We start from the raw sequence: 15,501 nt of genomic DNA on the forward strand, positions 1-15,501 counted from the left end.
GTGGCCGGGGTTTCTCTCACAGCATTCTCCAGGGCAGTTTTTTAGTGCCTCCTTTCTCTCCTGTACCCGCTCTCTCCCTTTCCCCACCTTCCCTTCATTTCTAGGACGTGACCGTGTGCTATCGAATACCCTCTCGTTTCCTGAGCCGCTCCGGGACTCCCTAGAGAAGGCAGCTCCTACCCGCCCGGCTCCGCGTCCTCCTTGCCGGAGCAGGAGGGGAGCTGGCAGCGTGGCACCTTCCCAGCCCGCGGGGAGAGGAGCCGCTGGCTTTTCCGGAGCAGCCGGGATGGGGCGAGGGCCGGAGCTGGGTTTCCTCCCCTCCCTCACCGCCCTTCCCCCTCCAGCTGCATGGGAGCAGATGTGCTGCTTGTGTCAGCCCTGGCAGGCCCCGCTCTCCTTTCACCAATGCTCTGCAAAACCCCGAGCCTGGCTCCCGCAGCAACCAGAGCCTCGTCCCCTCCTCCCCCTCGGCCTGGCCCCGCGCGCAGCCGCCCCCGTGTCACTGGGGATGGAGGCTGAATCATCCGCCCACTCGGCCTGCCTCGCAGTAACCCTCCCTCTTTTCTCTCTCTTTCTCTCCCTCCCTCCCTCCCGCAGGTCTCTTTGTTGGAAAATTCAATGCAGATGAGCAGTTGGGGCTGCGGGCCGGGCGCCCAGCAGCACAGCAGCTCGGCGCGGAGCTTTGCTGCCGAGGGGAGGTCGGACACAGGCTTGCCCTGGCCGTGCTTGGGCTGCCTCCCTCCAGCAGGGAGCTTTCGCTGGCCCTCTGTTCCCTGCCACGTTACGCACACCCCCAGCAGGGCTGTGAACCCGTGGGGAAATGGGAAACCATCGTGACGGATAGCAAACTCAAAGCAGTCCCTCGGAAATCAGCTTTGGGCAGATGTTTTCCCTGGGTCGCGGGGGCTTGTGCCCAAACGGAGAGGTTTTTAGGGATCCAAAAGAGCCGGAACGCCTCCCGGGGCTCCTCTTTCGGGCTTCCCATGCCCAGACCCTACAGCGGAGGGCTCTTCCCAGCAGAATCGCAGGGAGGTTTCCCCACATGGCTGCCTCCCCGTGCAGGAGGAGAGACGTGGCACCGCGCACAGCTCCCCCAGAGGCTGCTCGGTCGCCGGCTCCTGCCGCGAACCTGAAGTCCTGCTGGTGCCAGAAGCGTGGCTCGAGCGGGGTGCCGAGAGGCGGGGGCTCGGCCGAGGAATGCCGGCCACGAATAGCTCGGCAGGGCGCGAGGAGTGCTGACGGACGGGAGCAGAGCTGCCGGGAGATTGCAGCTCGGCATGTGCCCGACCCCAGCCCAGCGCTATCAGCTTTTGCCCTGCAGGGTCTAAATATAGCAATCGTTGGGATCCACGGTGATAAACAGCACAGCGGGGGGGGGAAAGGGGGTGCTTCGTGGGGCCAGGAGGGGAGAGAACTGACCCTGGGGATGTCTGGGGTAGGAGTGGGGGTAACGGGAGCGACGAGCCACCCGTGCTCAGACAGGAGCTGCTTGTTCTCCATCAGGCACCGTGGTCCCAGCCAGGAGGGGGCCGGGGGTGCCTCCTCTGTCCCCACCGCGGGAGGAAGGGCTCTGTTGTGCTTAGGGTTGGTCACTCCGACCCTATGACTGTGTCACCCTGTCCCCGCGCCCACAGACGGGACTGTGCATCCCGGAGCAAGCAGCGTGCGGCGCTGGGAATTGGCCCTGCCTGAAGCTCTCTCTCTAGGAATTGGACGGAGGCCAGGCTACTGGCGACAGCATGAATGGATGCGAGCGCGGCCAGGCCAGGGTGCGTGCCTTGGGAAGCGAGGAGACGACAGCACGCCTGCCTTGGGAAGGCCTGGGAGCCACCGGGGACGGGCCTGAGGGGGAGCCTGGATGTGCTGGGTGCTCAGCCCGGCCCGCGGGGCTTCAGGAAGAGGCTGGCACTGAAGGAACATTGGGCTGGCAGGGTTTTAATCCAGCCTCGCTGCTCCTTTCCTGCTTTTCCCCGCTTGTTGGAGGAGAAAATGGCACCGTGTTGGGAATGGGGCTGGACAGCTCAAGCTGCTCACCATCCCTGCCCTCCTGGGGGTGGCTAGCGTTTGCCCATCCCTTTGGCAGCCCCCTTTTCGGGCAGGGTTGGTGAGCCCCCGCTGCCCGCTCCCTCTCGGCCCGGAGACGCCGCTCTGCCGAGCCTGCGCAACCCGTGGGGCTGGCGGGGTGGGGCGAGGCTGCTCCCCGCGGCCGGCTGCTGGAGCCTGGTTCATTTGCCTTCTGCTGGTGCCCTGGCGAGGTTTCCTGCCCCGTTTTCGGCGACTGCTCGGCTCAGCGGGGAGCCCGGCACCAGGTCCCGCAGGTGCCGGCGTACTGAGCCCCCGCGGCAGTGGCCGGGCCGTCGGGGGCGATGGGTCACAGCTCCGGGTGCCACAGCTGCGTCCTCGTCGATCCTCCGTGAGTTGGGGACTGGCTTGGGGACCTTGAGAGCTGCTGATGGGATCCCACCTCTGTGCGCTGTCCCTTACGCTCTGCTGCTTTTGTAAGACGCGATTCCCCTTTGTTTCACGTTCCTCCTCTAGTTTTTGTTCCTTTTTCTCTTGGATTCTTTTTCCCCCCAACGTAATCCACGCACTGCTTAGTTACTACATGGCTTTCTTTAGCTATAATGCATCAAACTACTTTAAATATAATTTGGAATTCGAATTTAAGAAATACCCCAATCTGTACGCTGTCTTTGCATTGAATAAAAATGCTTGAAGTGTCGTCAGTTGAGTATAAAGGAATAGGAGATTGCTCAAAAAGCCTCCTTTGCCATTAAATTTGACTTATCAGAGATGGTATTAATTGTATCTGCTGCATTTACAAGTTGCTTTTGACTGTGTATGCACTGGGGAAGAATTTATTTAGGTGCCTAGCGATATTTAAACTGGGAGGAATTTCATCCTCCAAGCGAGCGGATGTTTTTAGTGCTGGGGGAAGAGAAATCTCCGAGCTCCCTTCGCTGCGAAGAGGCTGTTTGTGTAACGCAGGAAGATGACACTGTGGCACAGCTATAAAGCTCGATGGGATGTTGCAATGTGACGTATGTAATTAAACAGCGACAGTACCATTTGGGAGGCAGCGTGTTTCATGCGTTTCACTTTCATCTGCTGGAAGGCTCTGGCAGAGGCTGTGATGATTTCAGATCTTTCTAAAGAGGTTCAAATTATGTGTTTCTTTGGAAATAAGCAAACTGTTGGGAATACGGATCTGAGGTTTTTTTTTTTTTTTTGGACCGATTAACATATCTGAGGGCAGCCTCCCCCAGGTGCACCCAGCTGTTCTGGGTTTCTCCCTTCCAGCCTGGCAGTTGTGGCTGTGGACGCAGAAGGGGCCGTGCAGCCCCTCTCTGCACCCCCAAATCCAGGCTGTTTGTTGTCGGGCACGAGCACCCCGCGTTCAAAGGGGAAAAACCTCTGAAGCTCCGGCTCTAACTGCCTGCTCTCCCTTCCGCAGGGTGGTGAAAGAAGAAATCTCAGACGACAATGCCAAGCTGCCCTGTTTCAACGGCCGCGTGGTGTCGTGGGTAAGCGAGTCCCTTCCTTGCCTTGCTGCCTGTTTCTCCTCCCTCCGTTTGATCGCGTAGTGCCAAGCAAAGCACGGCGACCTCTCTGCACTGTCGGAGTGCTGACTGCCGTGGAAGCTGACGGAGCGGATTACCGTGCTCCAACCTCTCTGCTGGAGGCTGAGCCACGTGCTGCTGGGTCCCCCAGGGCCGGGCAAGACGTGGGATGATGCCTCTGCGGAGAGCTCACCGTAAGGGATGCTTTTGGCAGAGGTGGTGGTCCCAGCCTGTAACCCGTGTGCCCCTACGGCAGGGTCAGCTTCCCAAGGAAAGTCCCGCTGCGGTGACTGGCGCAAAGGGCTTTAAGTGACTCTAGTGCTGGTGAAGCGGACTGGATTTGGCTGCCTTGAAGACTAAAGGTACTGCCTGGGCAGCTGCAGGACAAGCTTCTCCCTCCGTGCCGTGCCATGCACATGCTCTGCCCCCTGCCCGCATGCCTGCCTCGGCCCCAGCGGGGACCCTCTGTTTGGGGGAGGAGAGGGTGTCCATTTTCCATGGCCCGTCATCCCTTTTTCCCTGCTGCTGAGCTGCAGTTTGTGCTGATCAGCGTGTGTGCATCTACCCCAGGAACACAACCAAGCCCTGGGTGCCAACAAACAGCCCATAAACACTGGGAAATCTCCAGCCTCTTGCAAATCGGGCTGGGTGAGACCTAACTACCTCTGTCCCTGCATCAGACAGCAAGGTCTCACCAGTGGTGAGGGTGCTGGGGTTTCGAGGCCCCTGCACGGAGCGGCCGTGCTGCGCTGCCCTCCCTCTAGCGGCTGTAGGACCCCTGGCAGCACGGCCTGGACATGGCCCCAGGCATCTCCCCGCTCCTCCATTTCTGTTTTCACGTGCTCTGCCAGAGCATCCCAAAGGCTCCAAGCCATTTCCATCACTTTTTCTTTATTATTTTTTTAAACCTGGCATGCTTTTTGTTGCGCTTCACATCTCCATGCAGCTGCCTGCCCTCATTGCAGTGGCTTTCTGGGGCCGAGGGCTCGGTGCGAGTGGCACGGGCCCAGCACGGTTTGTTCTGAGCTGCCTGCAGACCATTAGGGTGTGCTTCCATCTGCCAGGGCACCGTGCTGCTGCTGCAGCAGCCCCTGAAACCCTGGCTGCTCGTTGTGCCCGGGGTCTGTGCTTCCATCAGCGCTCCTGCACCAAGGGTGACAGCAGGCTCAGAGATCCCTGAGACCCTAATGAACCTTTTTTCTCTCCCTGCTGGGAGTCTCCCTGTCTGTGAGTGCTTTGGGGCTGGGGGAAGCACTTGCTTGTGCCAGACAGGCTGGAACGAGGCTATTTTAGGAGCTCGGTACTAATTTTAGCTAGAGGGGGAGATAGGGGCTTGGGGCTGAGCAAATATTTCCTGACAGTGGAAGGGGCAGGAGGAGCATGGGGTGGTTGTCAATACCTTCCCTGGAGGAAATCCCAGCCCCAGGAGGACGGCAGGAGCAGTCCCTTGCTCAGGACTACCCCTCTCCTCTCTTCTCTCCTCAGTGCTGTTTGGCAGCTGCCTGCAGCTCCTTCCCTCTGACCGGATTTATTTGCCTGGTCTCAACTCCAGCACAGAGCATTATCACTTTTCCCTAGGCGGTGCCAGCCACTTCCAGCATCTCCTTTCCCCCCCGTGGCTGCTGGAGCAGGGACGTGGCCCTCAGGGAGTGGGATGTGGCCTGGGAAGGTGCCTGGGGCTCGCTGCAGGCAGGGAGGCTGAGCTGGGTGTGAGACCAGAGCTGGTTCTCCAGTTGCAGGGCAGGAGCTGTCGGGCTTGTCCCGGGGCCTGCAGGACGAGCTCCTCAGCTTTTGTCAGCCCCGGGTGCTCTCTGCCCCGTCTGCTCCCTGGGCTGAGGCTTTCTCGGGGCTGCTCTGTCTCCCTGGCACCCCTGTCTCTGTTTCCAGCGCCTCCCCAGCAGCAGAGCATTCTCCCTTTGCCCCGTGATGATCTGTGGGGTCCCTCCTCAGCACATGCAGGCATTGCACTGAGCGTTAGGGTTTGGGCAGCAGCTGTCGGCTCCTTTCCAGCCGATACAAATGTGTGCAGAGGTCTGTGTTTTGAAGACATTTGTCTGTCTTCTGAAGGCGTTTGTCCCCGTGCTTGTCTGTGCTGGGAACAGACAGGCACAGGAGTGAAAAGACACGTTGGAAAGTCCTTAAAGATGGAAATTAACCTTCCCTTGCTGTTGAGCTCTAGCCTTTCCCAGGGACTTGCTCCCTGGCTTAAGGGAGGGCGGGCTCCTTTCTGGGCTCTGCCAGCTCTGCTGTGGAGGTCCCTGAACGTCTCCTGTACAGAAAAGGCTTTTCGTTGCTTTCCTGCCCTGCCCGATGTGAGTTAGCCCAGCATGGTGCAGCTCAGAGGTGGGGGCAAACCTGCATAAGGAGTGGTTTTGGGGAGTCACTTCCCCATGAGCTCAGCTGAGCAGTTTCATCCCCTTGGTGAGCCCATTTCTGCAGGAGAAACTCCGTCTTGTTCCCTGAGCCCTGAAAGTGGTGAGCCAGAGACACGTGTAGGTGAGCCTGGGCTGCCTCAAAGCACAGCCAGTAGAAATTTTTCCTGTTTTTTGACCATTTTTTGAGTTTCTGCACCAGGGAAAGCGCTGAGCCTCCCGGCAGCTGGCTGGAGGCAGTGCCCAGGTGGCTTAGCTGGGCACAAGCTGAAAGTTTGCACAGGACTTGTGGAAGCCAGAAAAAAAACACACACATTGGAGTATTCCAAAGCCATCCTCAGTCCGGAGCTGTTACCCCCAGCTCCCACGGGTTGGGAATGTGAAAGCCCTGCTGGGTCCCAGAGCCTTCAGGCCAAGCTGTGCTGGTTGAAGTGGAAGAAGGAATGACCGGTAGCGGTCTCTTCCGATGGAGGCAGAGCTTGGGGATCCTCTCCTCGCCACGAAGACACGTGCTGAGGTTACCTGAGTTTAGGAGCTGTGCCGTGGGGGTGTGCAGGTGCCGTCGGTCTCTGCGCAGGGCTGTCAGCCTCCTGGGCCTCGCTGCTGGCTCAGGGATTGGCGAGACACAGCAATTCTGGAAAGGATTGAGGGAGAACCTTGCTACGTGCTTGGCCTTTCCATACCCATTCCCGGGCATCTGCTGCTGGCACTGTCAGAGACGGGATCCTGGGCCGGACAGGCTCTCGGTCAGCTTCTCTGGCCACTCCTGCAGGTGTTTTCGCCCTCCCTCAGCCATGTCATCCTCTGTTTCGTCCCCCCAGCTGGTGTCTGCAGAGGGATCCCATTCGGACGCGGGGTCGGTCTGTGCCGATAACCAGACAGAGCTGCCGCCGTCCATGGAGCGCACGGGAGGCATCGGAGACTCCAGGCCCCCCTCTTTCCAGTGAGTTACCCAGACCCCTGTCCTGGTTCTTACGGGACCCGTGGTGGCTTTGCTGTAAAGCGGGGTGGGAAGAGCAAGGGCTGGGACGCTGCTCCCCGAATTGGCAGGGATCACAGCCAGCGCAGGGAGGGTGGCGGGGTTGGGAGCAACTTCCAGGTGGAGCTGTGTAATTCAGGGAGCAAGGATGTGCTGAAAGTGGTGCAGGGAAGCTGGCAGAGAGGTCAGCTTCTCCTAGTCCTCTTCCTTGCACTCATAGGTGTGCTGTGATTGCTCCCCACCACCTCTATGCCTGTCCCTCAGAAGGGGAAAATAACTGATGGCTGGGGACACGTGCTGGCTGGTGGAGAGAGCCTGCTGAGGCTGGGCCTGGTTGGACATTTGTTCCTTTTCTTCATTGCAGCCCTAACACTGGGGGGAGTCGGGAAAACCTGGACAACGAGACAGAGACAGACTCAGTGGTGTCATCGCAAAGGGAACGACCTCGTCGGAAAGATGGGCCTGAGCATGGTGAGTGCTGGCAACGTGGCAAGAGCTCTGCTGGGGCATGGTGTGGGGCACCAGCTGCAGACACGGGGCAGCTCTGTCTGCTCTGTAGATCCTTCCCAGCACAAAAGGGCCTCAAGTTGGAGGCAGGATGTGACCCTTGCGTTGCATCAGAGCTTGGTGATGAAACCCTTGGGGGCAAAGGAGACATCTCCTGCAGAAATCTCAGGGGCAAGACAGAGACAGCATATCCTTACTCCTTAGTTGACAAGTGGAGCGTGCTGTAGCCTTGTCACGCTGTGCTGCTCCTCGCTCTGCCTCAGTTCAGCTGCAGCAGTCTTCTACAATTTTAGCAGCCTTGTTCCTAATGGCCCATCAGTCCTTTCTGCCTCCTCTAGTGGGGTAGATTTGGTAACCCACAGAAAATGGATCTGATCCCAGGGTGGACTCTCAGAGCCTGGCTGTTCTAGATGGTGTCTGATGGCCAGATTAATTCTGAGAAGGTTTCCATGAGCCCTGCAGAGGGAGAGGGGGTGTTTCCCCGTGGTCTGTCTCAAGCACGCTGAGTCGTCTTGTTTCACAGCACCCAGGGTGAACGGTACAGTGAAGGGAGAGCGGCGCCGAGACCTGGGCGGGTACGAAAGCTCCTCCACGCTCATGAGCAGTGAGCTGGAGACCACCAGCTTCTTCGATTCCGATGAAGATGACTCCACGAGCAGGTAGGAGAGCTTGGGTTGTGGCAGAACACTGGTTTCCCCCTGCCTCTCAGCACAGAGATGCCGTTGCAGGGCATAGAAATTCCAGGCTCCTGCATCCATGCTCAGGCTTGCTGTCATCTCAGAGCTCACCCAGCATGTCCCCCACAAACACACCCTTCTCCTCTTCCCCTGCAGCTCTCTGCTCTGTGTCCTTTTCTGTGATTTTCTGTGACTTTCTGCCACCACCCCAGCAGCAGAAGAGCTGACTCTGGCTTTTGCCTCTAGGTTCAGCAGTTCAACAGAGCAAAGCAGCGCTTCCCGTCTGATGAGGAGGCACAAGCGACGCCGGCGGAAACAGAAGGCTCCACGCATTGAGAGGGTACCCAGGGGCTGTGGATCCCGAGGGAGGGCTGCTCAGGGCAGGGTGGGCTGCCTGGTGGACCTCTCCACTTGGTGCTCCAGGGCTGATCAGGGATACAGCTGTGTTTGCTGTGGGCGGGTTGGATTCAAGCAGTGAGATCTCATAAAATGCTGCGGATCCTTCAGTGGGGCCAGTGTAGGCCAAGAAATGGGACCACAGACCTGGCTGTGGAAGGGTCGTAAGGGCTGTGCTGAAGTCCTTTAGCTCTGCAAAGCTCCCAGCGTGAGGCTGGAGTTGTGGGTTGTGGCTGTGGTGCCACGGGGGACAGGTGGAAGGGGCTGGGATGGTACTAAGGCACCACAGGACATCTCCTGTTTCACTTCTGTTGCAGTCATCGTCCTTCAGCAGCATCACAGACTCCACCATGTCCCTGAACATCATCACTGTCACGCTAAACATGGGTGAGTGGGAGCTGTGCCTGCAGTCCTTCCAGGGCGAGGTGGGGTGGGGGAGAAGGAACTGGGGAGGGGGTGAAGAGAGCACATACGGGGAGGTGTGAGGGATGGGTTCCGTGGGAAAGTGGCTTGCCTTGAAGCAAAGAGCTTCTTAAAGAAAGAAAGAGTATCTCAAAGAGCTTCTCTGCATCCCAGGAGGTCTCGCTGGGAGGGAGAGGGGTGCAAGTGCCCATTATTACTACGTGGTTCATCTGAAGTTAGGGCTGCCTGGTGCCTGCTGCTTTCTGGTGTCTTACTTCTTTTCTCTTTCCATCCCTGCAGAGAAATACAATTTCCTGGGCATTTCCATTGTGGGACAGAGCAATGAACGCGGGGACGGAGGCATTTACATTGGCTCTATCATGAAGGGCGGTGCTGTGGCAGCTGATGGCAGGATTGAGCCAGGAGACATGCTCTTGCAGGTACTTCACGCCCACGTGCTTCCATCTTTGAGGCTGGGAGAGCAGCAAGAAAAGACCCAGAAGCCTCCCTGCGCGCTCTGGCAGGCTAAAACCCAGGAAGCTGCTCTTGGCAGAGGGAAGCTGAGTCACTGCTGAGCTGAGCGGGGAGCTCAGGCTCTGGTCGCATCTCTGGGACTCACCCCGTGGTGTTGTTTGCAGGTGAATGACATCAACTTTGAGAACATGAGCAACGATGATGCTGTGCGGGTGCTGAGGGAGATCGTGCACAAGCCGGGGTAGGTACCGAGGCTGTTTCTTACCTCCGTAGGCAGCTGCCTGGGGTGTGTTTGGGGCGTGCAAATCATGTCTTCCAGCCACCTCTGCCAGCAGGTGTGCAGGAACCCAGAACTTAGGATTTTGGCCTTGCTTTGATTCCTAGATTTTCATACCCAAAGCAGGAATTGCAGCCAACAGTGTGGTGACAAAGTGGGGTCCCTTTTTCTGGGGATACCGTGTTACCTTTTTGCATAGCTTGGCCAACAGGAGGGTTATTGCTCCATTTTGTCCATGCCTCTGAGGAAAATTGTAGCTGGGGAGGGACAAGGACACTGTACTGGCAGCTTCTCCCCATCTGGCAGGAGAGAGCCAGCGTACAGCAGCTGCAGTGGGTCACGGAGGGCTTTGTGCCACCAGGCTCTTGTTCTAACTTGTGCCTTTTTGCTGCAGGCCCATCACCCTGACGGTGGCCAAGTGCTGGGACCCCAGCCCCCGAGGCTGCTTCTCGTTACCCAGGAGTAAGTGGATAGCTGACCCACCCTTAACGCTGGTGCCCAGCTCATGTGAGAGCCCTGCCTTAAGCACTTACTTGGTTGTTGTCTTGTTCCTTCCGTGTGTGTGTGTGACTCCCTGTGGCACTGAATCGGGGTTTGGTGGGGTTTCAGCTCTCCTCTAGGGAGGCTGCTATGTCCAATTCCCAGGCCCAAATGCCCACGAGCCCAGCCCTCCTTCCCACATCACGCTGGGGACGCGTTTCACTGGGGCAGGGAGGTCACTTGCTCGGGGCGCCAGAGGAAAGAGAAACCCCTCCCTGAGCCATAGGGGGATCTCTCCCTCTGCACCTGTCCTGCTGACCCTCCCTCTCTTCTTTCTCTCCCAGTTGCTCCCCAGCGGATCTGGGCTGGGCCAGACTCTCCATGCTCCGATCCGGGTGAGTCCCGGCAGATGCTGGGGATGCAATGGGCTGCGCTGAGTCCCCGTCCCTCCCCCAGAGGCTGATTTGTTGAGGAAAGAATTTCTTAGAGCTGCTAACTGACTCTCTGTTCGTTGCAGGTGAGCCCATCCGGCCCATTGACCCGGCAGCCTGGGTGTCTCACACGGCAGCGATGACTGGCACCTACCCAGCGTACGGTATGAGTCCATCCATGAGCACAATCACTTCCACCAGCTCCTCCATCACCAGCTCCATCCCAGAGACCGAACGTAAGTTCTTCTCGTGCCTCCGTGCTCCTCCCGCTGCACGGCTTCCACGCCTTCACTGTGCTCTGAGGGGAGCAATACATCTGCCTGGGGACAGCTGGGCCGGGCCAGGTCTGCCCTGCCGAGGGACTGGGAGGGAGGCAGCTCTCACCAGGCAGGTGCCTGGATCAAGGCGAGCTCTGGCTGGGTGAATTTCGACCACATTTTCATGCCTTCTGCTTAAGGAGAGTAGGAGATCCTGGATGCGATCCAGGAGCTGTGGCAGCTGCAGAGAAAAGGCTCCGAGAGCAGTCAGGGAGTTACCAGCTGAGAGCATGAGGCCAGAGGGATTAAGCAAGGCCCTCCCAGACAACAGCCAGGGCAGGATGGAGAGGCTCTTGCAGCAGGGTGGGGGCCTGCTGAGCACAGCAGGACTCTTTTGGTTCCTTTCTCAGGGTTTTGGGTGATTGTAGCATGCAGAACCCTGAAGCAAGGGTCTAGAGAGTTCAAGTGAGGCAAAAAGACAGGAGTTGGTTTTAAGTTTTTGAGGAGTGACAAATTCCCGTGCTGGGCTCTGTGGGCTCAGCTGGCAGCTTGTGGATCTCAGCTGCTTGAGACTGGCTGGGAGAACGGAGACTCTGGCTTGGGTTTTGCACAGAACCTGTGCAAAAAACCATCTGGCCTGGGAAGGATAGCACTGGAGGGGGGTTACGCCAGCATGCCACTGGGGCTGTCTGCGATGTATTGTTCCCTGGCCCATTCCTCCCGTGTGTGTGATTCTTCCACGTGGCGCACGTTGTCTTTTCTGCCCCCCTCTCATCTCGGCTTCCTTTCCCTTTGTCCCCACCACAGGCCTCGATGACTTTCACCTGTCCATCCACAGCGACATGGCCACCATTGTCAAAGCCATGGCCTCCCCAGAGTCAGGCCTGGAGGTGCGGGACCGCATGTGGCTGAAGATCACCATCCCCAATGCTTTCATCGGTAAGAGAAAGCTGTTTTCCAACTCCAGCAGAGGTGGGGAGTGGGTGGCCTGCTTCCCAAGCAAATGCTGGTGAAAGGAGCATCTCCTCACTGAAAACTGCCTGTTAATCAGGCCAGGGTCACAAATTGAACCTGTGGCTGTCACGGCTAGATGTGGCCCGCTGCTTCGAGGGTGACTTCCTTCCTCTCCCTTCTTGTGTTTAACTCTGATGTTTGATGGCAGGTTCGGATGTGGTGGACTGGCTGTATCACCACGTGGAGGGCTTTACAGACCGTCGTGAATCCCGCAAATATGCCAGCAACCTGCTGAAGGCTGGCTACATCCGACACACCGTCAACAAGATCACCTTCTCCGAGCAGTGCTATTACATCTTCGGGGACCTCTGTGGAAGTATGGAACTGGGCTCTGCTCTGGAATGGGTGGGAGGGAGAGGATGGGGGTGGGACAGGGTCCTGCAGATCCCCACTGATAACACGGGGACGTAGCTACAGCTATTGCCACCAGGCTGGGCCCCTTGTTCTGCAGACCCTGGCAGATTGTGGTGAAGAATATCGCAGCTCCTTTATCATGCTGCTGGAGCTGTGAAGTTGAAAGCAGTGTCGACAATGTCACCTGCTTTGATACCTTGTCACCTGGGCAAAGCAGAATCTAAGTCTTTTCTGACCGTTTACAGGCTCTGAACTTCCAGCACCGGCAAGAGGCTGGTGCTCAGAAACATGGGTTCCACTGAAATAAGAGGGATGGGAGGAGTAACTGGCAGGGGAAGATGTCACTCTGGTGTGGTCCTTGCCCACCAAGGTGGTTTCTCAGTTTCAGGGACAGCTCGGCCTTGCCCAGCCTGGCTGTTGTGCAGCTGGGAAGCACAAATGGTTATATGGCCAAGCAGGGAGAGCACCAGCTTCTTTCATCTCCTTGCCTTACGCCGTCGTTATGCCCATTAGGGTGGACAGGGAGCTTCTTCATCACACATGGCTCTTTACCCTTGGCTTAACCCTCTCCTCTGCTTTCTTGCAGACATGGCTAACCTGTCCCTTCACGATCACGACGGCTCCAGCGGTGCCTCTGATCAGGACACTTTGGCTCCGCTCCCACACCCAGGAGCCGCCCCCTGGCCTATGGCTTTCCCGTACCAGTATCCACCGCCTCACCCTTACAACCCCCACCCCGGCTTCCCTGACCCAGGCTACAGCTACGGAGGGGGCAGTGCGGGCAGCCAGCACAGTGAAGGTGAGTGAAAAGGACCAAAAATGTGCCTTTTTGGGGCAGATGCCTTGTTCTGTACAGGGAAATAGTGGGAAAAGATGGCTCCCTTAGACAAACCCCTGTGTGGGGTGGGAGCCAGAGTAAAAGCCTTCATTTAGGTGCATCCCAGGAGGGTTACGGGACTCAAAACCCACAAGCTGAGAGCAGGGGCTGCACTGCAGCGTGCCGTAGTCCTTTCCTGCCCAGAGGAGGCTCCTTTTTCCTCCTGGCCTCCCAGAGCTGTCACCTAACATTACCCCATGCGCTTCGCAGGGAGCCGGAGCAGCGGTTCCAATCGCAGCGGCAGCGAGAGGAGGAAGGAGAGAGAGAAGACCGGGGAGTCCAAGTCAGGAGGCAGCGGGAGCGAGTCGGACCACACCACGAGGAGCAGCATGAGGCGGGAGCGCGCGGCCAGCGAGCGCTCGGTGCCCGCCAGCCAGCACAGCCAGCGGAGCCAGCACTCCCTGGCTCACAGCATCCGCAGCCACCACAGCCAGCAGTCGTACGGGCCGCCCGGCCTCCCCCCTCTCTTCAGCCCCCCCATGTTGCTGATGCCACCACCGCCTTCAGCCATGGGGCCCCCCGGGGCGCCGCCGGGCCGTGACCTGGCCTCTGTGCCCCCCGAACTGACAGCCAGTAGACAGTCCTTCCGAATGGCCATGGGCAACCCCAGTGAGTTCTTTGTGGATGTAATGTGAAGCGCCCGTCCCCTGTCTGTCTGCTGCCCCTCCTTTCCCCTTCCCCACCCCACCTCCTTCCCCGTCGTTTGTCTCCTAGGACCAGCCCTGGCTTCACCCCTTGTTTTTTTTTGGGATTTTTTTTTTTTTTTTGGTCTTGATAACTAAAAGAAAAAAGAAAAAAAAAGGGAAAAAAAAATAAATGGAACTAAACCTTGATTCTAATCCCTCCTCCAGCGGGGTGGACGGGCCTGGCAGGCCTGCTGAGCGCTGCCAGCCCATCCCGCCACCAGACTTGTGTATTGCCGATGGTAATTCCCTCCTGCCGTCCTCTCTAACCCCATTAATCCGCATCCGTCCCGGCGCCCTGTGCTGCTTGCCCGTGTGTCGCTGCCGCCTCTCGGTCCTTCCGCCCTAAACATCTCTTCTTTCTTTTCACCCTTTTGTGTTTCTTCTATCAAGCAGCAAAGAATTACGGGGTGTTTGACTTTCTCTGAGCCTGCCGCCCGCAGGGGGGAGAGCTGGAGCGTGGCGTGGCCCGACAGGAGGACACGGAGCTCCAAGGGCGCTGGGCGCGCATGGCGCTGAAGATGGCTGCTTTTCTCCCCCTAGCGGAAGACGCCCTGAGAGGGGAGCAGGGCCCGGCCTTACGTGCATTTTAAATCCCGCTGTAGCTGCCTTTTGGCCAACGCGTGAATGTTTCAGGGCTTCAGTGCCTCCGGGGAGGGGAGAGATGCTGCCCCTGCCTGCCTGCCTCCCCTTTGGGCCAGGTCCCTGCCTGGCGCTGCCCTGTGGGTCTTGTGTGGCTTGGAGTTGTGGGGTTGAAAGCTCGCCTGGCTTGAGGGAGCCTCTACAGGGACCTCAGCCTCCACCCTACTCTTTGCCCTGCTGCCCAGGCTGCTGCTGCCCCTCGTTTGTAGGGGTTGCCCCTAGGGCAGCGGTGCCCAGCCTCAGTCCTGCCAGGCAGCGTGCCCTCTTCAAGGGTGCAGCCAGGAGGAGAGGGAGGGCACCGAGGGTTCGCTGTCACACTTCTGGGGAACGTGGAGGTCCCCCGTGTTTGTCTGCCAGGAGGGACAGGGCTGGCACTGCCCCGCTCCCCCCTGCCTACGGTACCCGGGGGGAGCCCTTTGGGTTGGGGCCTAGAGCGAAAGGGTGCAGGCAGCGAGGCGAGTCCGCTTGCTCCCCTTCTTCCTTCTTCTCATGGATCCTGGAGCCTTTCCTCTTCTCTCTGCTGGGCTGTGGGAAGGAGAGGGGCCGGGGGCAGCCCCGCGCCCAGCTCGGTACGTCGCTACCTTCAGCTCCGCTCGGCGCCACAACCCCCATCCGCGCGCGTTGCCTCCTTCGGTCTTTTCGTGTTTGCAGTTTTATACTTCAGAGACGACACGTATTTTGCTCCTGTGGGGCCCACATCGTGCCCGCAACCCCTCTGCCAGCCCCATGTGCCATCCCTTTGCCCCCTACAGCCCCTCCTGTCCCCATGGGGTCAGCTCACCCGGCCCGGGGTGGCACTGGCACGCCGCAGCCTGTCCCCCCCCCCTCGCCCCTAATGCCACCCAGCAGCCTCCCCGGCCACCGCTCGCTCCCTTGCCTGCCCGCTGGGTTTTATACGAACGAATCCAAACCTCCTTGTTTTTATTTATAAACATAGTTTTATTGGACTCCTGCTTTGTGGTGGTGTTTTTTTCCCCCCGGACTCCTTCCCGTGTCCTCTCCACAACCAGCTCCCGGCGGGACGGGGCTCCCTGGGTCCCCCATTTTATGGTGGCCCCCCCCATTTCTGTAGGGTCCCCCTGTGGGGTCCCCCCATTTCTGTAGTGTCCCTCATTTCTG

At 58.6% G+C, this 15,501-nt stretch overlaps 1 protein-coding gene across 6 annotated transcripts in view; it reads left to right on the forward strand.

Moving 5' to 3' along the window:
- Positions 1 to 15,329, forward strand: part of DVL3 (dishevelled segment polarity protein 3) — a 29,862-nt gene extending 14,533 nt beyond the window's left edge. The window contains exons 2-17 of one of the 6 annotated variants that reach the window (XM_084529347.1): positions 3,455 to 3,524; positions 6,754 to 6,875; positions 7,276 to 7,382; positions 7,942 to 8,077; positions 8,342 to 8,435; positions 8,809 to 8,878; positions 9,194 to 9,333; positions 9,532 to 9,608; positions 10,039 to 10,151; positions 10,469 to 10,519; positions 10,642 to 10,791; positions 11,620 to 11,751; positions 11,975 to 12,142; positions 12,767 to 12,979; positions 13,268 to 13,666; positions 14,137 to 15,329. In XM_084529347.1, the coding sequence (XP_084385473.1) occupies positions 3,455 to 3,524; positions 6,754 to 6,875; positions 7,276 to 7,382; positions 7,942 to 8,077; positions 8,342 to 8,435; positions 8,809 to 8,878; positions 9,194 to 9,333; positions 9,532 to 9,608; positions 10,039 to 10,151; positions 10,469 to 10,519; positions 10,642 to 10,791; positions 11,620 to 11,751; positions 11,975 to 12,142; positions 12,767 to 12,979; positions 13,268 to 13,666; positions 14,137 to 14,168 (2,074 nt within the window). In that variant the 3' untranslated portion in view covers positions 14,169 to 15,329. Of the gene's footprint in view, positions 1 to 3,454; positions 3,525 to 6,753; positions 6,876 to 7,275; positions 7,383 to 7,941; positions 8,078 to 8,341; positions 8,436 to 8,808; positions 8,879 to 9,193; positions 9,334 to 9,531; positions 9,609 to 10,038; positions 10,152 to 10,468; positions 10,520 to 10,641; positions 10,792 to 11,619; positions 11,752 to 11,974; positions 12,143 to 12,766; positions 12,980 to 13,267 lie in introns of all 6 variants that reach the window. The other 5 variants (XM_084529348.1, XM_084529350.1, XM_084529351.1 and 2 more) reach the window with 5 other exon arrangements.
- The last annotated feature ends 172 nt before the right edge of the window (positions 15,330 to 15,501 follow it).

Source organism: Aythya ferina, assembly GCF_964211825.1.
Source record: "Aythya ferina genome assembly, chromosome: 9".
In the NCBI taxonomy this organism is placed as follows: domain Eukaryota; kingdom Metazoa; phylum Chordata; class Aves; order Anseriformes; family Anatidae; genus Aythya; species Aythya ferina.